At 50.6% G+C, this 25,624-nt stretch overlaps 1 protein-coding gene across 9 annotated transcripts; it reads right to left on the bottom strand.

The window, feature by feature from the left end:
• Positions 1-1,150: 1,150 nt before the first annotated feature.
• On the bottom strand, positions 1,151-24,403 carry HDAC6 (histone deacetylase 6). Of its 9 annotated transcripts, none has more exons than XM_054471244.2 (29): positions 24,382-24,403; positions 23,362-23,473; positions 23,148-23,276; positions 22,930-23,018; positions 20,635-20,719; positions 20,485-20,525; positions 19,685-19,781; positions 19,443-19,540; positions 18,015-18,119; positions 17,826-17,894; positions 11,581-11,707; positions 11,407-11,472; positions 11,254-11,313; positions 11,096-11,185; positions 10,653-10,759; positions 10,501-10,568; positions 10,096-10,261; positions 9,879-10,007; positions 9,515-9,683; positions 8,675-8,808; positions 8,029-8,097; positions 7,725-7,917; positions 5,877-6,026; positions 3,333-3,507; positions 2,539-3,215; positions 2,342-2,455; positions 2,059-2,205; positions 1,833-1,961; positions 1,151-1,583 (listed from the first exon to the last, which is right to left on the bottom strand). In XM_054471244.2, the coding sequence occupies exons 2-29, from the start codon at positions 23,452-23,454 to the stop codon at positions 1,515-1,517; spliced, it is 3,645 nt and encodes a 1,214-aa protein (XP_054327219.1). In that variant the 5' UTR covers positions 23,455-23,473; positions 24,382-24,403; the 3' UTR covers positions 1,151-1,514. The 9 variants fall into 9 exon arrangements, with proteins under 9 accessions (XP_054327219.1, XP_054327215.1, XP_054327217.1 ...); XM_054471240.2 differs by lacking the exon at positions 24,382-24,403 and adding an exon at positions 24,201-24,348; XM_054471242.2 differs by lacking the exon at positions 24,382-24,403 and adding an exon at positions 24,180-24,329.
• Positions 24,404-25,624: the final 1,221 nt, after the last annotated feature.

The following is a 25,624-nucleotide window of genomic DNA, read 5'->3' as shown; positions in this document are numbered from 1 at the left end:
CAGGCCACAGAGCCTGTGCTGCCTCAACTCGGTTTTTTGGTAGCTCTGGAGAAAAGAGAGTGACAGAGGAGGGGTCATTCTGTCAGGGAAGAAAGACCCTGATTGAAGGCAGTTGCCTGTCAAGCTACACATTTCCCAGGCTCCCTTGCAGCTATAGCAACCACATGCACAGTCCTGATCAATGAGAGGGCAGCAGAGGTGGGGCATCCAGAGGGCTCTTAAAACAGGGCAGCCCCTGGCCCGGGAGCGGTGGCTCACACCCGTAATCCCAGCACTTTGGGAGGCCAAGGCCAGCGGATCACCAGGTCAGGAGTTTGAGACCAGCCTGCCCAAAATGGCAAAACCCCATCTCTACTAAAAATACAAAAATTAGCCAGGTGTGGTGGCAGGCACCTGTAATCCCAGCTACTCAGGAGGCTGAGGAAGGAGAATCACTTGAACCTGGGAGGCGGAGGCTGCAGTGAGCCGAGATCGTGCCACTGCACTCCAGCCTGGGTGACAAGAGCAAGACTCCATCTCAAAAAACAAAACAACAAGAACGGGGCAGCCCCGGCCCTTCCCCATCCCTCCTCTTCTTGACTCAGTAAGGCTGTGGTGGTCAGCTCGGGATCATAAGGTGGCCATGAAGAAAAGTCCTGGAAACCTCAGACACAACTCCCTTGAGCTGCCAAAGTAATTCTCACCACGTGGGAGAAATTCAACTCTCAGACTGTCCTCCAATTTCCCACCTCTGGTCAATGGCAGGCACCCCTTCTGCCAAGAAGCTACCATGACCACCACATTCAAGTTAAACCTGGACCTCCCGCCATCCCCAGTCAGGCCAATGAGACAGTGGGGAAACAGGCCTGGTGAGGATACTTCCTGCTAGTTTTCTTGCCTTCTCAGCCTAGGGTGTGGGTATGGCTGGGACTGGCTGTGAGGCTCCTGTTTATAAGGCAAGCACCCACTTTCTCATGGATTCTACCATTTCATATCCCGTGGAGCCAGTCAAGATGGCTGCTCTATTTTCAGTTAGTTTTTTGGGGGCAATGGATGGGCAGGGGATTGACCTGACAGAGACCCACTCCCTCATTCCTTCATTACTCATCGGCTCTGCTGGCCAGGGATGTGGGGTTCTCCACCTGCTCAAAGTCAAAAGGCTTTCTCCAGGTTTTTTAACAGCTTGTACTTTATTACATATGCAACCTTACCATGCCTGCCAGTTAACTCCCCTCCCACCAATGTTATCCTCGTGATATCAGCTCCCTCTTGGGGCCACTGAGCTGCCCCTCTTTCCTTCTGGGCTGGAGTAGTGGTGCCCCTCAAGCAGGCAATGGGCAGGGGGAGATCCACAATTAATCGTCGCAGTTCTCTTAAAAGTATTAACACTTAAATAAGCACTCTTGGGGAGCTGCAAAGGATATTCAGGATGGGATGCAGTGGGAGGCTACCCCTCATCCAAGGTACAGGCTGGAATGAGCTACAGCTGGTCTATCGTGGGCCTCAGAAGGTGAAGAGGGACCGTATTCTGGGGCTTAGTGTGGGTGGGGCATATCCTCCCCAAACTTGTTCTGGTGGGCGATGTTCTTCACATCTAGGAGAGCCTGAGGAGGAGGCAAGAATAGGGCAGGTGAGAGAGAGTGAGGACCCCTCTACCTCGGCTGCAGGGCTGCCCCCACTCCAGCCCTCAACCACTCTGTCTTCTGGACTATCCCACAGCCCCCGCCCCATGCAAAATAATCACATGAGGCAGCCATGCAGAGGGGCCTGTGGTCTCCCTTTACCCAATCACAGAAGGGGTGTGTGTGTGGGGGGTGAGTGTGCACGTGTCGAAGGGTCTACCCAGGGCCCACCTGGTGGTGGACATAGGCCTGACAGTAGTAACACCAGGCTGACAGGTCGATGTAGCTGAGGACCAGCGGGTGTCCAGAATTTCCATGGTGTTGGAGCATGTGGCCATTGATGTAACGACCACAGTAGACCTGAGGTTGGGGGTGTGAGTGTCAGGTGGGGGTCAGCATCCCCCTGCAGTTTGCTCCCGGGCCAACCTCCGCCCCATCCCCTTCCTCTGCTCCATACCTGATAGCAAGAGAGACACACCCAATTCTCTTGGATTGTTCCACAGTCCCCACAAGGTTGGGTCACGTCTAGGCCTGCTGCAGGTATGGGGCATACTGCCACCAAATGGGGACACCAGGGCAGTGGTGTCACAGCATAAAATATGGCCTGGAGTGGGTGGGTGAAACTAGGTAAGCTGAAGACCCCATCTCCCCATTATATGTTTATACATCACATGCTCCTACCTGGAGACACAAATTGGCAAGAGAAGGAAGCCACAGTCCCAGCCTCTCCCTGAGCTCACCTGATCAGTGAGGCCCCTAGATCCCTGCATCAGCATCGAATCAGCCATGTCCTGACCTCCAGCTGCCTCTCCTAGTAGGTTCTCCTCTCCTGGGGCCTGAGATTCTGAGGCCCCCTGGACACGCAGAAGTAAGAGATGTATCAGAGAAGCCCGAGTCTTGCCCCTTCTTGCCCCTACCTGGGTGTGGTGGGCCTTACCTGAGATTCGCTGCCTAGCTCCAAGGTCCTGAGACTCCCAATCAGTGTACTGGGAAATATCTGGGGTGTAGTTCCCTGCACAGGTGAGGTTGGGGGGGTCTGGTGGTCTGTGCTCGAGGCTAGAGGAGTTTGGATCAGCTCGGTGCCCCCTGGAGCCTCCTCTGACGTAGTCTGGTCCAGTGTGGCTCCCTCCATGGCTGCCTCCGAGGTGGTCTGGGCCAGTGTAGCTCCTCCTACAGCCTCCTCTGAGGTAGTCTGGCCCAGCGTGGCTCCCCCAACAGCATCCTCTGAGGTGGTCTGGTCCACAGTGGCTCCTCCCACAGTCTCCTCTGAGGTGGTCTGGTCCGGAGTGGCTCCCCCGACAGCCTCCTCTGAGGTGGTCTGGCCCAGCATGGCTCCCCCAATGGCTGCCTCAGAAATGGTCTGGGCCAGAGTGGCTCCCCCTGTGGCTGCCTCTGAGGGCTGGTCCTGAGTGAGGACCACCACAGCTGTCTCTGACTTAGTCTGGCCTGGAGTGGACTCTTCCCCAAATGATGCCGAGGTGACTTTCCCCATGCCTGCTTCCAGAACCTTCTTTTCTCGTGTGGTCATCCGCTCAGCTAACCTAGGTTTGGCTGGTTGGGGTGACTTCTTGGTGACCAACTTAGAACTGGAGGGTCCCTCTCTGTCTTCTACCTCTGGAACCAGGGAGGGAGATCCTTGAGTATGGGTACTGTCCCCCTTCCTGCCTCTAATCCCTGCCCCTCAGCCCCCTCCTTCCCTGAGTTCCCCCCATCGCCCCCAAATCCACTCACTCATGACCCGTAAGCTGCGCCAGTATCTGCGATGGACTTGGATGGTCTCAGTGATTGAGGCCAGGGCCCCTGATAGTGGGGGCCGTGGCAGGGTCAGCAGGGGTGGCGGGTCTCCAAGGAGGGAGCGAGTGCAGGCAGCCATGGACTCTGAGATGGATGTCAGGTTATAGCCACCCTTTGTTAAGGAAAAGGGGAGGGAAAGGTATGGTGGGGGTTCATTGGGGAATTTGGAGGGCAACATGTCCTGCCTCCCCAATCCTCCCTACTGAGCCCTGAAAGTCTGAAGAGGGAGGGGGAGTACTGGGAACAAGTGAACAGAACCCACACCTTTAAGATGGGCAGCACCCACTGTGTAAGGTGGTTGTTGTGGGGAGTAAATTGTGATGTAAAGTGCAAGATAACAATACTGATAAAAGCATTAGTAACAGCTGACATTTATTGTTTGCTGTGTGCCAGACCCGATTTTAAGTACTTCATGCATATTAACTCAATCCTCACAACCACAGGCGCTAATCTATACAGGAACTTGCCTTCATGCCATACAGAAATCCGTCTTCACACTGTCCAGGAACCCCTGGCCTCACATCATACAGTAACCACTGACCTGACCTGCACAAGACGACTGCTGTGAACCCATACAAAAGCCCCTGCCCTGACCTAGTACAGGAACAACTGGACTCTTTCTCCACATGGACTCCTGTATTGACTTTTTTTACACTTTACAGGAATCCCAGTCGCAATTCTTTTTACAGATAAAGAAACTGAGGCTCAGAGTGGTTAGATGACTTGTCCGAGGTCATAACAGCTGAAGAGGCAGCACTGGGGTTTGAACTTGGGCTCTCTGATGGAGTCATCTGTGTTCTTAACTCCCACTGTGTCCTGTCACAAGCAGTACTGGGCACATAGTAAGTGGGACTTTTGCAAGCCAATTAATTTCTCTGTGACTTATTTTCCTCATCTGTAAAGTGGTGAAAATAACAGCACAGGCCGGGCGTGGTGGCTCACCCCTATAATCCCAGCACTTTGGGAGGCCAAGGCGGGAAGATTACCTGAGGTCAGGAGTTTGAGGCCAGCCTGGCCAACATGGTGAAACCCCATCTCTACTAAAAATACAAAAATTAGCCAGGCGTGGTGGCATGCACCTGTAGTCCCAGCTATTCGGGAGGCTGAGGCATGAGAATTGCTTGCTCAAGCCTGGGAGATGGAGGCTGCGGTGAGCCGAGATAGTGCCATTTGCACTCCAGCCTGGGTGACAGAGCGAGACTCTGTCTCAAAAGGAAAAAAAAAAAAAAAAAAAAGAGGCAGGTACGGTGGCTCATGCCTGTAATCCCAACACTTTGGGAGGCTGAGGCGGGTGGATCACAAGGTCAGGAATTCAAGACCAGCCTGGCCAACATGGTGAAACCCCATCTCTACTAAAAATACAAAAAAATTAGCCGGGTGTGGTGGCAGGCGCCTGTAATCCTAGCTACTCAGGAGGCTGAGGCAGAGAACTGCTTGAACGCAGTGAGCTGCGATCGCACCACTGCACTCTAGCCTGGGCGACAGAGCAAGACAACGTCTCAAAAAAAAAAAAAAAAAAAAAAGAAAGAAAGAAAAAGAAAATAAGAGCACAGAAGGTTGCTGAGCAGGTTAATATCTGAACAATGCATAACAGTAACCAGGGGCCAGGTGCGGTGGCTCATACCTGTAATTCCAGCACTCTGGGAGGCTAAGGTGGGTGGATTTCTTGAGGCCAGGAGCTCAAGACCAGCCTGGCCAACATGGTGAAACCCCATCTCTACTAAAAATACAAAAATTAGCTGGGCGTGGTGGCAGGTGCCTGTAATCCCAGTGACTCAGGAGGCTGAGGTGGGAGGATCACTTGAACCCAGGAGGTGGAGGCTGCAGTGAGCTGAGATCACGCCACTGCAGACTAGCCTGGGTGACAGAGCAAGACTCTGTCTCACACACACAAAACAAAACAAAACAAAAACCAGATCCAAAAGATCCAGCATTTACCATATGCCAGGCATTCCTCCATGATTAGCCTGCCTCGTAAAGATGAGGAAACTGAGGCACAGGGTGTGGGGATACTGAGTCATTTACAAAGGTCAGTGAATTTCCTTTGTCCCAGGAACTTGTTAGAGGCAGTTCAGGTAGAGTAAAAAGCACAAACCCTGGATCCAGGCTGCATGGGTTCAAGTCCTGGTTCTGCCATCAGTAAATGTGCCATCTCAGGCTAGTCATCACACCTCTTTGTGCCTCAGTTTCCCTGATCTTCAGAGAGGAAAATAATGAGGTAAGCTGACCCTACCTCATAAGGCTGCTCTGCTAAGTAACTGAATGAATAAGACACAAGAAGTGCTCAGAAGAGTGCTCTGCACATAGTGAGCACTCAATTAAGGATGTTAATGTTGCTGTTATTCTTATTACTACCCAGTATGTGCCAACAATCCCAGGCAGGGACACTCAAAGGAGATTTCAGGAAACTGTCCTGAGTGATGGTGCCAACATTTCCAAACTACCCTCCCACTGTGGGAAGAGGGACCAAGAGAGAGTTACCTCTAGGATAAGGATAATGTGGCCACTGGCAAGGCCCATCAGCAGGTGGGTGAGGTGGGCATAACCCTCAGGTGACACCTGGCAGCCCCCCAGCGGGTCCCCCCGTGCAGCATCAAAGCCAGCTGAGACCAGCACCAGTTCTGGGTTAAACTGAGGCAGGGAGAGAAGAGATGTATAAGCATGAGGGTAGGGGCTTTTGGTAGGCAGTAAGTGATGGCGACCCAGAGACATGGAGAAAAGGACAAATGAAGACATGGAGATGCAAGTCAGAGAGATGGAGACACAGAACCTGGAGACTAGGAGACACAAAAGCAGAGACTGAAAATGAAGAGGGGAAGAGAAGAAATACAGACTCAGAGGTAGAAGAAATAGATGTAGACTTAGAGACATGGAGATGGCAGAAAGGGACAGATAGGGGCCGGGCATGGTGGCTCACGCCTGTAATCCCAGCACTTTGGGAGGCTGAGGCGGGTGGATCACGAGGTCAGATTGAGACCATCCTGGCTAACACAGTGAAACCCTGTCTCTACTAAAAATACAAAAAATTAGCCAGACGTGGTGGCGGGCGCCTGTAGTCCCAGCTACGCGGGAGACTGAGGCAGGAGAATGGCGTGAACCCGGGAGGCGGAGCTGGCAGTGAGCCGAGATTGTACCACTGCACTCTAGCCTGGGTGACACAGCAAGACTCCGTTTCAAAAAAAAAAAAAAAAAAAAAAGAGACAGATGGGGACATGAGACAGAATGACACGTCAAGAGAGTGACATGAAAAACAGAGAGACAGAGACATGTCCTCACAAACACATACCCCAGGGTCAAACGTGGGACACACATACACAAGATACAGGGTTTTTTATACATGGTGCCAAAGAGAGGTGCTTGCACACTTCCATAACAGAAGATGGCAAAGCAAGCACCACACACAGAGAAGATGGTCACACAGAGCCACACGTACTGCCACACAGACAGTACCATATAGACCAGTACTATATATCTGCACTAGTCATGTACACACACACAGTTTCTCAAAGAGGACAATAACCCACAGCCACCCGGCACAGTCACATACACATGCCATCACCACACAGCCACAACAGCGACATGCACTCTGGTGTGTCCACAAGAGCTGGTTACTTGCACATACAGTTGTACACACACAGAAGGCTGTCCTGGCTACCCATGCACAGTCAGATGCACATGCAGATCCAAAGATGCACACCGGCGCCCAGGGTGACAGAGCGGTGCTCACACCCTTTCCCTCCCTCCCAGAGTCAGCCATACACAAGCCACCAGCCCCCCAGCTCACACAGAGGGAAGGCAGATACCTCCCAGTCAGAGACATACACACAAACAGCCAGGGCAGACAGCCAAACAGTGACTGCTGTCACACACAGCCTTCCACATCCAGAAGGTCCCACACAGGCTGTCACAGAGATGGTTGCATTTAGTGACATACAATATCACACCCATCACACAGAGAAAAGGTGAGAAATACCTGCCTGCACAGAGTCGCACACGCACATACTCAAGCACTTGTGATGGCACACACATACAACACAGATCCAGCCAGGACACGGGCCACTGCTGCATAGTCAGAAGGCCCTCACACACACAGTCAAGACAGTCACTCACACAGTGTCACACAGAGAAGGCAGTCATGTACAGCCACCTGTGCACAAATACACAAGATGATCACAGCCACCAACTGCCCTGGTAACCTCATTAAACACCCATGGGCTGTCTCGTATGATCAGCCACGTGGTAGTCACACACACATGCCGAGGAGGCAGGTCCAGGCTGCCACCTGCACAGGTGTGTCACATACATCCTGCGATCTATCCTGAGCTGTACCTCGTAGGCAATGGGAAGCACCAGGCGATGCCAGGCAGCTAGGTAGTCAGCGTCACCCATGCGGGGCCCGTTCCATGCCACGTTGACGGTGAAGCCTGTGCCCGCAGCCCGGCCGATCTGGCTGCTGGCACCCTCATCCCCCATGGGGAAGAAGGTGCCATGATCATAGCGGTGCAGGGACACATATAGCACACTGCCGGGGAGGGGGTGGGAAGGGGACCATGGCTGGTTAGGGGCTCCAGTACCCCTGAGGTGCTCACCCACCTCCCTGATCACACTGCGGCCCCTGACTGCAGCTCCTTACCTGGGGTCATCCTCAAACATGTGCTGAGTTCCATTACCGTGGTGGACATCCCAATCCACAATCAGGATTCTGGGGAGGAGACAGCACCTCAGTAACCTTGGATACTCACCCCCTGGAAGAGGGCTGGGCTAGACCCCTGGGGTCTGCAGGGGCATTTAGTGCTGAGTGGCAGGACCCTGGGTCCTATCAGTTAAGGAGAAAAGTCTGATCCTGGTTCCCAAGGGCTTCCCGGTAGGCCTGAGCAAGTGCTCGGGGCTGGGCTCTGGGCTCTTCTGGGTCATTGCTAGGGAACTGGACCCTGGGCCTTGGGCAGCTAATGCTGGGGGCTGGTTCGTGGGTCTTCTAGAGTATGCATCAGGAGCCTAGACCTGGGTTCTGTCGAGGCAGCTGCTATAGGCCAGAAATGCTGGGGTGGGACCCTGGATCCTGTTTTATAAGTGCCCAGGTAACATGATCTGGGGGTCCTATCTAAATAAGCACTGAGAGGCTCCATCCTCGGTCCTTCTCTGGGTAAAGACTGCACCCTCACTCCTTTCTGGGGAAGTCCTGGAAGCTGGACCATGGGGCATGAGTAAGCAATGGGCTGGGGGGAGCATCCAGGTCCCCACAAGGATCAGGATTTGGGGGGTCCCCAGGGAGTCCTTACCGTAGGGCACGCCCACTGATAGCCTGGGCATGGCGAGCAGCCACAGCCACAGAGTTGAAAAAGCAAAAACCGCAAGCTGCATCCTGCTCCGCGTGGTGTCCTGGGGGACGCACCACAGCAGCTCCATTCAGAACCTGGGAAGCAGCAGGGTGCTAAGATCAGACAGCCTGCCCTCAAGCTTGCCCTCACCTTCCTTTCCACCTTTTTTTTTTTTTTTTTTTTGAGACGGAGTCTCGCTCAGTCACCCAGGCTGGAATGCAGTGGTGGGATCTCGGCTCACTGCAAGCTCCGCCTCCCGGGTTCCCGACATTCTCCTGCCTCAGCCTCCTGAGTAGCTGGGACTACAGGCACCTGCTGCCACGCCCGGCTAATTTTTTGTGTGTTTTTTAGTGGAGACAGGGTTTCACCATGTTATCCAGGATGGTCTCGATCTCCTGACCTCATGATCCGCCCACCTCGGCCTCCCAAAGTGCTGAGATTACAGGTGTGAGCCATCACGCCCGGCCTTTTTTTTTTTTTTGACACAGGGTCTCACTCTGTTGCCCAGGCTAGAGTGCAGTGGTGCCATCATGGCTCACTGCAGCCTCGACCTCCTGAGCTCACCTCAGCTTCTCAAAGTGCTAGGATTACAGACGTGAGCCATCGCACGTGGCCACCCTTCCCTTTCTCCAGTTCCTTCCATTATTCCTCCAGCCTCTAGGCCCACCCCCTCCCTTGCCCCTCCCCATGGCCCCTTTCCTCAGGCCCTGCTTGACTCTCTCAGAGCCTCCAGAAACAGCAGGTGGCCCTCTTTTTCCATTTCCCCCAGGTCCTCCTCTCCCCAGCCCACAGAGGACACACCTCTCCTGAGAGCACAGCCTCTACCAGGCGGCAGGCTGCGCCAGTGGCAAGCTGTGCACAGGCGAAGGTACTGGGGCAGATATAGATGGAGTCAAAGTTGGAACTCTCACGGTGCAGCTCCCGGGTTTTCATTTTCTCTGTGGCCCGGAGATGACCCACGTACTCAGCACTGGAAGCACAGAGAGGAGCACCCGCAGGACAGTGAGGAGTGTCTGTCCCCTCCCTGGGCCCCGCCCCCAAGACAGGAACTTCAGCCCCTCTCAAGTCCTGCAGCAGCTCCCCAGGAGGGGAAACCCAAGCTCCAGCCCCGGAGACCTCATCCACAGTCCTGGGAAGCCACCCACCCCAGGCACCGGGGTCTGACCTGTGGCAGGTGAGCAGCTCAGCCTCTGTGGCAGGGCGCGGTGTCAGGGTGAGGCAGCGCCCGGCAAGGCCCAGCTCCTCCAGACGGCACATGATCCGCAAGATGCGCTGGGGTACCTCAGGGTGGTGGCTAGCAGTGGGGAAACGAGAGGTAGAGGCTTAGTGCCTGAGGGGGAGGGACCCCCAACACCTACTCATCCAGCCCTCCAAATGCCTACCTGTCCCACAAGTTGCAGTGATTCATCATACTTTGGTCATAGACCAGCCCTGTGCGAGACTGTAGCACTGGCCATGTCAGGATTGGGAGCGCAGGGGGCTCCCAGGGTCCTTCCTCCTCGCTCTCTACATTGTCCTCCTCCATGTTGTCCCCCTCCACGGTCTCAGCTACAAGGGGGAGGCCACGTTTGTCCTACCCTCTCAATCTGAATCCCCGTCATACTCTGGAACTCAGGTGACCCAAACAGAAAAAGGGGTGGGAGGCCTGAAACCAGGGCCCAGGGAGAGAGAGGGCCTGACCCTCTCCCACCAAGGCAGCACAGTAAAGTCAGTGGAAGTCTGAAGACAGTCTCCCCCAGGGCTCATCCCACATCCACCCCACACCAGGCCCACACCCCACTTCCTACTTGATCTCACAAGAACCTCCCAGAAGGGCTCAAGGGCTTCCAGAGCACAGGAAACTGAAGCCTGGGCACTGCAGGGCAGGGAGAAAATATGATGTCTAGGAATGTGGGCAGGCAGTGACGCTCCCGCTTTCCCCTCCTCCACCTGGGCTCACCTCCGGCAGGGGGCACCAGGTGACTCCAGCATGGGGCAAGGGTCTCCAAGAAGGGTGTGGAGCGAAGCACTGACGCCTTCAGCTAGGGCGCGGAGGTTATAGCCACCCTGGGGCAAGGAGTTGTGAAGGGGAATCAGGAAAGGACCAGACATGACCAGGGAATAATAATAATGATGATAATAAAAGAGTGCATACCAAATGTCAAGCAACAAGGAACTTAGAAGGGGGCCTCACTGAATTCACTGGACAATGATATGAGGTGATTACCATTATTATGCTCGTTTTACAGAAGGAAAGCGGAGGTACAAAGAAGTGAAGTGACTTATGCAAGGTTGTCCAGCTAGTAAGTGAATTCCTGGGCCAGGAACTCCTGTTGGACTTGAAAGCTTCGTTCTTAAGCCCTCCAGGATCCACAGGCTGAGGGACAAAGGTGAGTCACTCACCTCCAGAGACAGGATCAGCTTGCCTCCTGCCAGACCCATGAGCAAGTGGGTTAGCTGGGCGAACCCTGCCGGAGTGGCGGCCATCTCACCCTGGGGGGACATGGAGGGTCAGCCTGGCTCCGTGCAACCCACCTGCCACCCCAGGGAGCCTGCCTTACCTTGGGATCCCCTTGCAGGGCATCAAATCCAGCAGCCACCAGGACCAGCTGAGGCTGGAACTGAAGGGGGAACAGACTCCATGAGGCTACCTACCCTCACAGCCTAACCTTCAAGGCCACTCCTCCTCCCAACACACCCCAGATCCCCAGGACCTCGAGGGCGACTGGCAGCAGGACGTGCAGGAAAGCAGCAATGTAGTCAGCATCCCGCATCCCCACCTGCAGACACAGGAGTGTGATGGGGGATGTTCAGCCACCTGTCCCGAGCTGCTGACAGAAGGGCGGGGCTGGGCCTCACTTTGGGGGCAGAGGTGGGTGGATGCTGACCTGGTTCCAAGGCACATTGATGGTATATCCTTGGCCTTGGCCGAAACCTGTGGTGGACCAGTTAGAGGCCTTCAGGTGGGGCCAGAACCTACCCTGCTCGTAGCGGTGGATGGAGAAATAGAGGACACTGGGGGCAGAAGAAAAAGAGGTAAGAGAGTTGGAGAAGTCAATCCCCATAGACACCCCCAACCCAACAGTTGCTAGTTTCCTCTACCACTCATTTCCCCATTCAACCACTCGTTCATTCTCTCATTCATTAATTTCCCCATTAATTATTTAATCCATGAATCCATTCTTCCATTAATTTACTCTTACATTCAGTCACCAATTTAATCATCTTATCATTTTTTCATTCTTATCTTTATTTATCCATTACCTCACTCGCTCATTCATTTAGTCTCTCACCAGAACCTCTCCCTCAGCAAACATCACTGACCCCTCAGTGCCTACCCAATTTCAGGCTCAGCTCTAGGGTCTATCCCAGATCATGGGGGCTCCTGACTCTGTGGGGTACTCTAGATCATGTCCGCCCACTATCTGCCCCTATGACAAAGGTAGTAGTAACAGCAGGTCAAACCCTGCGACACTGGAGGCCCAAATGGAGCATGGGGCTCTTAGCTGGGGGGAGCCAGCTAAGGCTGAAAAGAGCCTCAAGCCAGGCTGGGGAGCTGGGTGATTCTCTAGCAGGAAGTGGAGAGACCTGGGGGGTAGGGGTGAGACTTGCTTCTGTGGGTGGAACTGGAGAGGGGGTGCTGGTTGGGGCTGTCATGAAGCCAGTGAAAGGGCAGTTCCTTTTCCCCAGTGCCTTACAGGCCACCTCTACTACTACTTCTATTTTATAGGCGAGAGAATGAGCACTCAGAGGGGTGAGAATGACCGACACGCAAAACAGATACTGAAAAGATGCGATGCACGTGTTTTGACAGAAAGCCCAGCAAGGGGCCATGGGAGGGCTTAATTCTGACTGGGGAAAGCAAAATGAATCATCTATCATCCATCCATCCTTTTATCTGGTCATTTACCCCCTGCTTTGTTCCAGAGAGGATCTAAGGCAGCTTTTTTAGGGAAATGCAAGAAATAGTGGTATGCATTGAATCTAGACAAACTTAAGAGTCACATTTTAATGGGTTGATAATGTTGTGAAATTTAATGCAAGTGATATAAAAAGATTCTTAAAACTGAAAGAAAAGAGCTTAGAATTGGGGAATAAAAACACGCAAAAGCTCTGGTCTTGAGTAGGTGGAGGATGATTGCTTTATTTTTGACAGTGATAGATAAATCTTGGTTCTAAACTTTTAGTAAGTTAATCATTAGAGGAAGAGAAACACAGTAGGACATAAACATTATCATCAGAGGGCTGGGTGCAGTGGCTCACGCCTGTAATCCCAGCACTTTGGGAGGCCAAGGTGGGCGGATCACTAGAGGCCAGGAGCTCGAAACCAGCATGGCCAACATGGCGAAACCCTATCTCTACTAAAAATACAAAAAATTTGCTGGGCGTGGTGGCGTGTGCCTGTAATCCTAGCTACTTGGGAGGTGGAGGTAGGAGAATTGCTTGAACCCAGGAGGCGGAGGTTGCAGTGAGCCGAGATTGGGCCACTGCCCTCCAGCCTGGGGGACAGAGCGTGACTCTGTCTCCAAAAAAAAAAAAAAAAAAAAAAAGAAAAAAATATCATTGGGGAAGACAGGAATAAAGAAAAGATCTGAAGAAAGCTGACTCTAAAAGAGAGCCATCAAAGTCAACAAACAGCAGAACTAGCATTCAAGCTAAGTTTAAAAAGAAAACAGAAGGGAAATTCAAAATAAGTTCAACCACCTTCGAGTTAAATGGTGGATTGATAGCACAGGTTTACTTCCTCACCCTCCTACCACCCCAGTCAAAATACAGTAAAGAAATTGTAAACAAACAGCAACCCAGAAAGAGAGAGTGGAAGGATGTCAGAGAATAAGAGACTTCAATGAATCATCTAGAAAGTAGACTTGAGATTCCAGGGGCCCCAGGGTGCTCTGTCTCATGCTGAGCAGGATAAGCGGGCACCCAAGATAACCTGAGGTTTCCTTCCTGGAGAAATCCAGTACAGATCCAGGTCAATGCACACAAAATCCCTTCTGAAGAGCCAATTCACTGAATCACCAATGCAACAAAGTTACTTGTTTCTTTTAACTACTTAGTTTTAGATCATCTGCTTTCCTTGTCTTCACAACAGTATTTTAAGGATTATCCAGTTTGTCTCCCTGCTGCTGGAGTTCAGAGACTGAGAGATGGGGAGCTGGGAGATCCAAGGGCATGGACATGTTCTTTTTGTTTGTTTGTTTACACATGTTTGTTCATAAGGAAGAATGCACTGAATATATTCACAGTATTTCACATCTGTGTGTGTAATCAATAGTGTACCCATGAAAGAACACACAGCTATAGCCTCCTATGCATTTATTCAAACAAAAAGAATGATTAATGATATTAAAGAATTTTTTGAATGACAGACCCTTGGCAGATTAAAAAAATAATTATTGCTAATTTTCAGGTATTGATACTAAGGTAATGCTTTTCTAAAAAAGTGTACTTATATTTTAGAGATGCATTCTGAAATATTTACAGGAGAAATTATATGGTATCTGGGATTAGCTTTGAAGGAAAACAAGAAGAGGGCAGTGGGTACAGGTATAGATGAAATGAGATCGGCCAATGAGTTGATAAATGTTGAAGCATTAAATTCCAGAAGCCAGAAATGAACAAAATAAAGAACGTTGGAGGAAAAAATTAATAAAGATAAAACCAGAAAAATTAATGAAGTATTAAAAACCCACCATAATAAAACAGTAGAGATGACCAACAAAGCCCAAAGCTAGACTGGAAAAGATAAGTACAACAGACACACCTTTGGAAAGGCTGAGGGAAAAAAGAGATGTTACCCCAAAGAAGAGGCCTCCTTTGTTCTGACATCTGGCAGGATCCCATCTAATGCCCAGGTCCTTGCCCACACTTGCTAAAGTTGCAACCTGTCAGTGGACATTCCCTGTCCCCATTCTGGGGAAATGCCTTTCAGGAAAACAGACCTACAAACACTGCAGCAGAGTAGTCCTCTGACAGCCCCCTACAATGGGCCTTCATTCTTGGGTATAAATAGCCAAATAAGGATTGCTAGACATTTGAGGAAAACCATCAGCATAAAAGAGAAGGACCAAAAAAAAAATAATTCAACCAGCCTCAGAATAGAGACATAATTCAGACAACAGAAGAAACTTAAGGCACTTCCTTTTTTGAGACAGGGTCTCCCTCTATCGCCCAGGCTGGAGTGCAGTGGCATGATCTTGTCTCACTGCAACCTCCGCCTCCTGGGTTCAAGCGATTCTCCTCCCTCAGCCTCCTGAGTAGCTGGGATTACAGGTGCGCACCATCACATCTGGGTAATTTTTGTATTTTTAGTAGAGATGGGGTTTCACCATGTTGGCCAGGCTAGTCTCGAACTCCTGGCCTCAAATGATCCACCCACCTCGGCCTCCCAAAGTGCTGGGATTACAGGCATGAGCCACTGCACCCAGCCGGCACTTCTAATCCATACTCTATAAAAACAAGATCAGGAATGAGAGGACATAGAAACAGAGAGGAAGAAAGAGCTTTTGGAGTTTAACAGAATATCTAAATACATAATTCAACAGAAGGGCTTGAAGATAAAGTTGACAAAATCTCCCAGGTCACAGCAAAAGAAAAAAGAGACAGAAAACATGAGACAAAAAATAAGAAGCCTGGGCAACATGGTGAGACCCCGTCTCTACAAAAGATTAAAAAATTAGCTGGGTATGCTGGTGTGCACCTGTGGTCCCAGCTACTCAGGAGGCTGAGGCATGAGGACTGCTTGAGCCCGGGAGGTCGAGGCTGCAGTGAGTCGTATTTGTGCCACTGTACTCCAGCCTGGGCAACAGAGCAAGACCTTGTCTCAAATAAATAAATAAATAAATAATAAAAAAGAGAGAGACATAGAGGATCAACCCAGGAAGTCTAACATCTGACTAACAGAAGTCCTAGAAAGAGAACAGAGAAAACAAAGAAGAAATTATCAAAGATCTAATAGAAAATAATTTCCAAGAATTTAAGAAAAGCATGAATCTTCAGATGTAAAATGTCTACCTACTATTAAACAGAGTGAAAAGGCCAGGGTAAAAGTTTAGAACATCAAGGCTAGGTACAGTGGCTCATGCATGTAATCTCAGTGCTTTGAGAGGCTGCAGTGGGAGGACACTTGAGGTCAGGAGTTCGAGACCAGTCTGGGCAACATAATGAGACCCTGTCTCTACAAATAATTTAAAAAATTAGCCTGGTGTGGTGGCACATGCCTGCAGTCCTAGCTACTTGGGAGGCTGAGGCAGGAGGATTGCTTGAGCCCAGGAGTTTGAGGTTACAGTGGGCTACGATCATGCTACTATACTCCAGCCTGGGTGACAGAGTGATACCCTGTCTAATAATTAAAAAAAAAAAACACCAAGATAACCTTGCAGAGAGGAAAGTAGATTACTTGGAAAGGAATGAAAAGCAGACACCTGTCAGGAACACTGAATGCTGGAAAATAATAAAGCAATGTCTAGAGAACAACCAACCTGAATTGGATTCTTCAGATGTAAAATGTCTTGGATAAGTGGATTCTCTGTAGTCAGCTGGGTAGAAGGCTAGATAAAACTACTACAGGTTGAGCATCCCTAACCTAGAAATCTGAAATCTGAAATGCTGTAAAATCCTAAACTTTTTTTTTTTTTTTAAGATGGGGTCTCAGTCTATTACCCAGGTTGGAGTGCAGTGGTGCGATCTCAGCTCACTGCAACCTCTGCCTCCTGGGTTCAAGTGATTCTCCTGCCTCAGCCTCCTGAGTAGCTGGAAATACAGGTGTGTGCCACCACGCCTGGCTAATTTTTCTGTATTTTTGTAGAGACGGGGTTTCACCATGTTGGCCAAGCTGATCTTGAACTCCTGACCTCAGGTGATCTGCCTGCCTCGGCCTCCCAAAGTACTGGGATTACAGGCGTGAGCTACTTCACCTGGCCCTAAAATCCTAAACTTTTTGAAGGCCAACATGATGCTCAAAGGAAATGCTCATTGGGGTATTTCGGATTTTGGGTTTTCAGATTAGGGATGCTCAACCACTAAGTATAATATAAATATTTCAAAATCTGAAAAAAATCTGAAATTTGAAATACTTCTGGTTCCAAGCACTTCATATAAGGGATACTCAACATGTACTTAGTAATGTCCCCTACTGACAAGGACTTGCTCAATCACTTTCTGCAGGAAGGGTAAGCTGGTCCCCTCCCGTCCCCTCCTGGAGGGAAGTCTGGCAGTGTATACCAGACTTTTAAGTATGCTGACTCTCTGGCCCAAGCAACCCACTGTTAGAAATTCATCCTACAAATAGACTCAGAGAAGTGCAGAATTACATATTTACTAGACTATTCACGGTAGAAGTGCCTGTAATAGCAAAAACTGGGAAGCATCTTAAAAGTCCTGGGGTTAAATAACCAGAGGTACAGTCATAAAATTGAATACTACAAAGAACAAGATACTTTAAGAGGTACTAACATGGAGAAATGTCCCAGATATGCTGTTAAATGAATAAAGCAAGTTGTCAAAGAACATGTGGAGAATTATTCCATTAGGCAGTGTGTTATTAATAATTATAACAATAATAATAAAAATTCAGACATCTATAGAAAAAATCTGTAAGGATATAACCTAAACTGTCAACACTTATTTTTGAGGTAATGGAAATTAGAGGAGACTTACTACTTCAGACACTTCTGTATTATTTAATTTCTTTAAACAAATAGTTTGTTATTTATTTATTTATATTTGTTTTTTACTATCTACTGAAAGGATAAACAAACACTTTGAAGCATTATCCTAATCAGAAAAAATAAAGCAGTAATTTAAGGTTCACTCTAACCCAAGGGTTAATCAGTGAATAAGATCTTCAAATATTTGTGGGTCAAATCCCATCTCTCCCAGTTCTTCTCTGTGTGACCTCTTAACCTATAAGCCTCAGTCCCCCTATCTGTAAAATAGGGAACCCAATAGTCCCTGCCTCAGAATGAAATTAGGAGAGACGGCAGACACACAGAAAGTAGCACAGATCCTGATCCCAGGATAGGCCCCATGAATGTGAATGCCCTTTCCTCCTTCTGGACCCCTTCTGGCTGGGCCTGTAAGGGTGGGTAGTGGCTGGGAGTCTAGCACCTAGGTGGGAGTCGGGGTATACCTGGGGTCCTGGTCGAAGGTGAACTGTGTTCCTTGACCATGATGCACATCCCAATCTACGATAAGGACCCTAGGAGCAGGAGAGAGAGGGGACTCTGTGCAAGGGGATCAAGGTGAATCTGGGGGAAGAGCCCAGACCAGGACACCCCACCCCATGCCACCCCCATCACATCTGCCCTCTGTTGCTGACCTCCGGATGCGGTGTTTCTGTTGAGCATAGCGGGCTGCCACAGCCACGTGGTTGAACATGCAATAGCCATCCATAAGACTGTGCTGGGCATGATGTCCAGGAGGCCTGGGCAAGACAAGAAAGTAACAGCTTGGAGTATGTGAGGGGTCCTCCTCTGCAGAGACAGACTGTCCCCTGCTCTCTAATCCTGGACCACCAATTCCTTTAATGCTGATGCCTAAAAATCTGCCAGGAACTGAGTAATGGAGGCCTTCAAACTCTCACCCCCTGCCAATCTACCCCTGTCTCCAAAAGAGATTTGAAAATGTTCATTAAAATGATAAAGGCTGGGTGCGGTGGCTCAGGCCTGTAATCCCAGCACTTTGGGAGGCCGAGGCGGGTGGACCACGAGGTCAAGAGATCGAGACCATCCTGGCCAACATGGTGAAACCCCGTCTCTACTAAAAATACAAAAAATTAGCTGGGTGTGGTGGCGGGCGACTGTAGTCCCAGCTACTTGGGAGGCTGAGGCAGGAGAATCACTTGAACCCGGGAGGCAGAGGTTGCAGTGAGCCAAGATTGCGTCACTGCACTCCAGCCTGGTGACAGAGCGAGACTCTGTCTCAAAATAAATAAATAAATAAAAATAAAAATAAAATGATCAATGCATTCATTCTCATACCCAGTCATTCTGTTGCAGGAACTTAGCCCACAACCTGTATTTTAAAAAGGGTGAAGTAACATTTTTATTTTATGTTAGTATAAAATAAAATTTTATTTTTAAAGGTACTAGCATATTTGCTGTAGCATTTTTTTAAAACAGCAAATGACTGGGGAGAACCAAATTGCCCATTAGTTGGGGACTGATTAACATAGAGTGCATTTACACAGTGGTGTTCTACCGGGCTCCAAGATACATACTGTTAGAGACAGGTTTCCAAGATGTGTAAGTGAAAAGATGGTATGAAGGGAGTATGTCATGTTACTACCATTTGTGGTTAAAAAAAGGGGAGGGAGGAGAAAGCTTTTGCATTTCATCAGTTCTGGGATGCCAATGATGATAAGATGTACCATGATTTTACATGCCAAAAACGAAGCAGAAAATACTGCCAATGGAATTCTGAGATGTCACTGTTTGTAAGATGCATCTGGATTTCAAGATGTTACAGATATGAAAAAATGTACACCTTAGAATCAATGAAATATGGTATTTATTTCTTGAATAAGACTTTATGGGAGGACACAAGAGTCAGTGGTTCCAATGACTACGTCCCATGAGAGGAAGCAGGTGTCTGGGTGACAAGGATGGGAGACAAGATTTTTAATTACATTCTCTTTTGTACCTTTGGATTCTTGAATCACATGAATATATTACCCATATTAATACATTTTACACTTGAAGGAAGGACTTTAAAACAATGTAAAAAGTCAAATGCTGTAGAGTCCTACCTAATGATGGCCATGCCATTCCGGATCTCAGCCCCCAGGACCGCATCCACCAGCCTGAGGACAGAGCCTGAGGCCAGGCAGGCACAGGAGTATGAGTTCTGGAGAGACAGTGGGGAGCCAGAAAGGGAATAAGGGAGAGAACAGCCCTATCCACTCAGCTGCTTCCCCCAGGGTGGGGTGGGCATAGGGATGGGGACCCCAAGATTGCCACCATTCCCTGCCCCCAGAGTTCTCATCCATACCGGATGCAGATAAACTGAGTCGTAGGTGTCTGCTAGGACACGGAGTTCTCCCTCATTCATGTACTGGGTTGTTTCCATCAGATCAATATATTCTAGGCTAGACACAGATGGGAGATGAGATTCAGGGCCCTGTCTCTTCCCCAGCTGAGCTGTCCATACACCAACCCCCTGGTCAAATTAGGGCTTGGCTCCCCTAACTGTCAACCTGAAGGAATAGCCAGGATATAAGACACATTCTGTTTCTTCCCTAGCCCGCCTCAGTTCCAGTAATATTTTCTGCTCCCCTGCAATAGCCACACCAAATCCTACTTTCAGGCCTTTGGCCACACTGGTCCAGCTGTCTGTTTTTCCCTCCCCTCAGTCACCCTCTTCATCTGACTCACTCTTTTTCTCCTCTTAAAGTTCAGCTCAGATACCTGCTCTGGAAGGTAGCTTTCCTCAAGCCACATAGCACCAGGCCTCTAAATCTGGGTTCCTGCAGCCCCTGGGGGAACCCCGATCACTCTGTCCACACATCCACCATCTATTCACACAATCAGATCGTGATAACAGTAATAGCTCATCATGGGCTGATTATATATCAGGCCCTGTTCTAAGCACCTGACACACATCAAACTCTCCTGAGGAACTTATGTTTACTGGTCCCCTTGTTACAGGCGATGACACAGATTCAGAGAGGCTCAGTGACTTGCCCAAGGCTGGCCACAGAGACCATGACATTCCTTCCCAAAGCGTTTAGCTTGCCCTGGTTTGTCCAGGGCAGGCTCCTCCCCATCCCTACAAGGCTCCCAAGCCTTCACCTGTGAACCAACATCAGCTCTTCCTTTTCAGCAAACCGGGCCTGGGGAGAGATGAGGAATAAAGGGGGGATAAAGGGTTAAGGCATGGGCTGCGCCCAGGTCAGGTCAGCTCCCTGCCCTTCACCCAGAGTGTTGGCTTGGGGGCCTTACCTGAAAGGACACGCAGCGATCTAGGAGGCCCTCCTGGATCAGTTGCTCCTTGATGGCATGGAGCCGCTCAGGGCCTTCCGGGAAGCTGGCGAGATGGAGGCACAGTCACAGATGCATGAGGACACTGGGGAGCTCCACATCTGCTCTCTCCACATCTCCCCATCCACCCTTCCACAGCTGCTTACCCCAAAACTGTGGTGTCAGTCCTGCTTCCCATCAGCTCTGGTGTGTGACCCTCTCCTCACCACTGTCACTGCTATTACCATACCCTCCCGCCTGGGCTGTGGCGGCATCTCCTTGGCCTCCCTGCTTCGACCCTCGCCACCTCAACAGTCCTTTCTGTGCATAGCAGCCAGACACCGGTTAAAACCCTAATCAGTTCATGTCCCTTCGAGGCTCCCATCCCATTCTGAGTAAAAGCCAAGTATTCCCCATGCCCAGAAGGCCCTAAACAATCTGTCCTCCATCACCTCTCTGACCCCATCTCCTACCTCTCCCTCTTTCCTTTGCTTCGCTTCACCTACACTGGTCTCTTCCCTGGTTCTCAGTTGAACCAAATACTCTTCAGCCAGCCCTAGAACTTTACTCTAGCTGGCCCCCCAAACCCCCGCCTAGAATACTCTTCCTCCAACTGTCTCCATGACTTACTCCTTCACCTCTTCAGATCCCTGCTCAAATAGTGAGGCCTTCCCTGACCAGCCTATTTAAAACTGAAGTCTCCTCCACTGTACTTTCTCCTACTATCCTCCCTTTACTGCTTCTCCATAACACTGCTCTTTCTACCACAGTGTATCATTTATTTTTTATTTTTTGTCTGTCTTCCCCCTTTACCCTGAAGACACAAGCTTTTGTTTGTTTTGTTTACTGCTGTATCCCTAGCTCCTCAATAGATTGTAAATAGGTATTCCATAAAAGAAGTCTTTTTCCCATAGTAAGTTAGTCTTAGGTTGGGATAAGGGATATAGATGTTAATTGGTAAACACACATGTATGATAATTAGCAAACAATGTCATGGGCTAGGAAAATGAGATCAGGTATTGGGGTAGGGTTTGGCCAGGCAAAACCTTCTCTGAGAAAGTTTCATTGGGATGTGAAAGGTAGCTGGAAGAGGAGAAGGCCGAAAAGAATCTCTGGGAAAGGGATTGGTCAGGGTACAGACCAGAGGCAAGAGGGTGCCTGGCATATTGGAAGAACAAGGGGACTAGTGTGGGAGAGAAGGATTGGCTGATGAGGTCACAGAGTGATGTGGAGTCAGATCATGTGGAACCTTTGAGGCCAGGATGAAAAATTTGGACTTTACCTTGAGGGCAACAGTTTGCCCTTAAAGTACTTCTTTTTTTTTTTATTTTTTGAGACAGAGTTTTGCTCTTGTTGCGCAGGCTGGGGTGCAATGGCACAATCTCGGCTCACTGCAACCTCCGCCTCCCAGGATCAAGCGATTCTCCTGCCTCAGCCTACCAAGTAGCTAGGATTACAGGTGTGCGCCACCACGCCCGACTAATTTTTGTATTTTTAGTAGAGACAGTGTTTCACCGTGTTGGTCAGAATGGTCTCGAACTCCTGACCTCAAGTGATCCACCTGCCTTGGCCCCCCAAAGTGCTGGGATTATAGGCGTGAGCCACCATGCCTGGCCTCCTTAAAGTATTTTAACAAAGACATCATCTCATACATATTTTTTTAGGTTGCTGCATGAACAGATAATAGAGGTGAGGTTGGAAGTAGGGGACCAGGGAGGTCTCTGCAAGTCTAGGTGAGTGATGATGATGGTGGCAGTGGAAGTGGTGAGGAGAGGTCAGATGGTGAATATATTTTGAACATATAGCCAAAAGGATTTGCTGATTCTTTTTGAAAAGTAAAGCAAATCGGAGGTTTCATCCTTCTGTTTCAGTACAAACGTCTCTTCCTCTATAAAGGCTTCTGGGAAGCCTGGATATTAGTTTAGGATCCTCTATCATACACCCTTGAATCCCCTGGTCTTAAGTCTGTCTTCATTAAACACCTCATACTGCTGTTGGCTGTTTAATGATCTGCCCTCCTACTCACCAATCCGCTCCTAGAGAAGAGACCCTGTCTGTTGTTTGGTACATTTGTATCACCAACTCTTGGCACACAATAGGCACTCAATAAATGTTTGTTAGCTACATAGAAGAACCCTTTCAAGTGTGAGCCCTACCTCCCCAAATCATCTGCTTCCAGTATCCAGGCTGGGGTAAGAAAAGATTTATTCTTGCTAATGGGCTGTAAGTGTGTGTTATTTTTGTGGTTTGGAGACAGCCTGGAGGACCCGGCCTCACCTGTCATCCCAGAGGCAATGGAATTCATTTAGCTGCTCATCCAACACCAAGCCAGTGCCAGCCAGTGCTTCAGCCTCAATGTTCAGATCCTGCAGAGGAAAAAAAAAAAGGAGACACAGATCCATTTTAGGCCCTGAGTCAGAGGGAACTGTCCAGGGTGGGGAACCTTTGGGTTTTGATTGTCATACGAGGCTAAACTGCAGCCAGGCCCTGCTCACCATCCCTTGCAGTCCCACGATTAGATCTTCTTCCATTGCTTGGCCGAGCTTCTTCATTTTGCCTTTCTTCTTTACCTCCGCTAGATTGGGGATGGAGCGGGGAACTGCTCCCTTTTTAATATTTCGCTTCTGTGAATCAGAGAGAAGGGTCAGAGTCCAGGGCATGACCAACTTGCTCCCTCTCCCCCTCATCAGGGCGGGTCTAGGGCCTCACCGAAGTGACACTGGAGTCCTGAGGGGGCGACTGGGGGTTCTGCCTACTTCTTCGCTGCCTGGTTGTGGTGGAATCCTGGCCGGTTGAGGTCATAGTTGAGGAGGCTTGGCCCCTGCCGCGGTTCAGGGGGTGGGGGGGAGCGTGGGTATGTGAGGGGGTTAGTGTGCCCTGAGGACCCCACCTCTCTGCCCTTTTCCAGGCTCCGCCCCCTCTATTAGATTCCATTCCTTACGCGATCTGATTCTCCACAGCCTTCCAAACTCCGCCTCTCTCAGGCCTTCTCCATCCACTCAGGTGGCCACTCTACCTGGCCCCGCCCGGCCCGCTAGACTCCACCCCTTTTACACGATTCTCTCTCCCTGGTCTTGCCCTTTCACGGAGCAATGAGCCCCCGGACTCACTCAGTCCGTTTTAGGGCCTGCCCTTTCCAACCAATCACCGCCCCTTCTACTCTCCTAAGCCCCATTCCCAGACCCTCTAAGCCCGGCCCAGACCCCATTCCTTCACGAACCGGCCCTTTCGGCCTATCTCCCGGGATAATCACCCACCCTTTCACTCAGCCGGCCCCGGTCTCGACTCCACCCTTAACGATTCACTTAACTCCACCCCTTATCGGGCCGGACCGGTACCTTCCACTCGGGCAGATCCCGCCCCTAGCGTTTCAACCAGCCCCGCTCCTCAGGGGACTGCCCCGTTCCTTCAACCAGCTCCACCCCCTGCCCAGACTCGACCGCTAACGTTTCGCTAACCCCCTTCAGCCAGTCCCTAGCCGCCTTCGGTCGGCCTCCGCCCCCTTCCCGCCTCCGCCGTCGACGCACTGTACTCGCCGCTCCACTCACTGGACGCAGCCCCTTTCTCAAACTCCGCCCTTGGCTCGCTCCGCCAAGTTTCTGGCGACCCGTGGAGACGCGAGCGCCCGGGCCTTTCTTTTCCATTGGGCCTGGTCTCTCGACTGCCCGCCCAGATCCCGCCTCCAGAGGGGACCGTTCCTCAAGGCCGCGCCCCTCGCGCGAGCCACACCTCTCGCGAGCTCACAAGCGGCGGGGCGGTGCGTCGGCGTGCTACGCCAGCTGTGCTGAGCCACACCTCTCGCGAGCTCACAGGCGACGGGGCGGTGCGCCGGCGTGCTACGCCAGCTGTGCTGCGCCTACGTAAAAGGCAGGCGCCGGCGGTTCCCGACGCGGCTGCGGCGCAAGCTTTCCTTTGCCTCGGCTACCGTCGCTGTCGTCCCGGATGCCATAGCCGCCGCCCCTCCGTCCCTGTCCAGTCACTTAGGAGCCCTTCGGGCCGGCGGTGTCTCGACAGCAAGCAAGGAAGCGAGGGAATTAGGAAGGGGCGTCTTCCCTTTTCCCCGCGACTTCCCGCGCGACGCACCGTGATGACGTAGCGCGAGCGGGCTGGTTGTGGCTGGGCCGAGAGCGAGGTTGCCACTGGACGTTGGCTGGTGGCGGCCAAAATAGGCGTGGTGACGATGCTAAATGTGAGGATTTTCCGAGTTAATATTCACTACGGTGGTACACAGGAAGCACTGGCCGAATATTAGCTATTAATATTCTGCCGCAATATTCTGAGTGGAAGGAGTCTTAGTGGGGGCAGGGAATGGTAACGATAGCAAGTATTATGTGACAGGCATCGTTGTAAGCCACAGTTCTATGAGGTAGTTCCCATTATTAAGGCTGCTTTGCAGATAAGGAAACTGAGGTTACGGGACTTAACCATGTGACTTTGGTCAAGTTGCTGAACAGCTCTGTGCTCAGTTTCCTCATCTGGAAAGTTGTGATAATAATAGTGCCCAGGGCCAGAATGGACTTGAGGATGGGAGTTCTCATGGGCAGCAGCTCTCCCTATCTGCCTCCTCCAACGGGTAACCACTGCTCCCAAGAAGTAATAGAAAGTGTGTGTGCGCCTGGGGAGTCTGGGGAGCTGTCCCTGGGCACCCCCTCTCCCCCGCAACTCCCACTCCGTGTCTAAGTGTCAGCTCTGCAGGAGGCCGGTTTGTCCTCCTAATCTCCCTCTCTCATTCTCCACCATTTCCTACCGGGCTATAAGCTGGGACCGGAGAGATAAGCAGTCCGGGGGTTCCGCATCAGACTGACAGATTGACGGTCTCATCGCCCAGTGGCTTTGCCCTCTGATCCTCTTGAAGATGCCAGTTCCTGCCGCCTCTTCCCTCTCACCCCTCTTACCTGAACCTATCTTTTGTCTCAGCGCAAAAGAGTTGCAGACCTAAGACCTTTAAACCCCTACACTCACCAAAGAAAAC

The sequence above is a fragment of the Pongo pygmaeus genome, chromosome X (genome assembly GCF_028885625.2).
Source record: "Pongo pygmaeus isolate AG05252 chromosome X, NHGRI_mPonPyg2-v2.0_pri, whole genome shotgun sequence".
NCBI classification, from domain to species: domain Eukaryota; kingdom Metazoa; phylum Chordata; class Mammalia; order Primates; family Hominidae; genus Pongo; species Pongo pygmaeus.
Note: the sequence above shows the minus strand (reverse complement) of the source record. Positions and strands in the feature narration are given on the sequence as shown.

Excerpts from the sequence above, each read along its gene's own strand:
- HDAC6 (XM_054471244.2), bottom strand. The coding sequence starts at position 23,454 with ATGACCTCAACCGGCCAGGATTCCACCACAACCAGGCAGCGAAGAAGT. Across the intron at positions 19,782-20,484 it reads GAGCTGATGTTGGTTCACAG|CCTAGAATATATTGATCTGA; the intron begins GTGAAGGCTTGG and ends ATCTGTGTCTAG. Across the intron at positions 19,541-19,684 it reads ACTCAGTTTATCTGCATCCG|AACTCATACTCCTGTGCCTG; the intron begins GTATGGATGAGA and ends CTGTCTCTCCAG.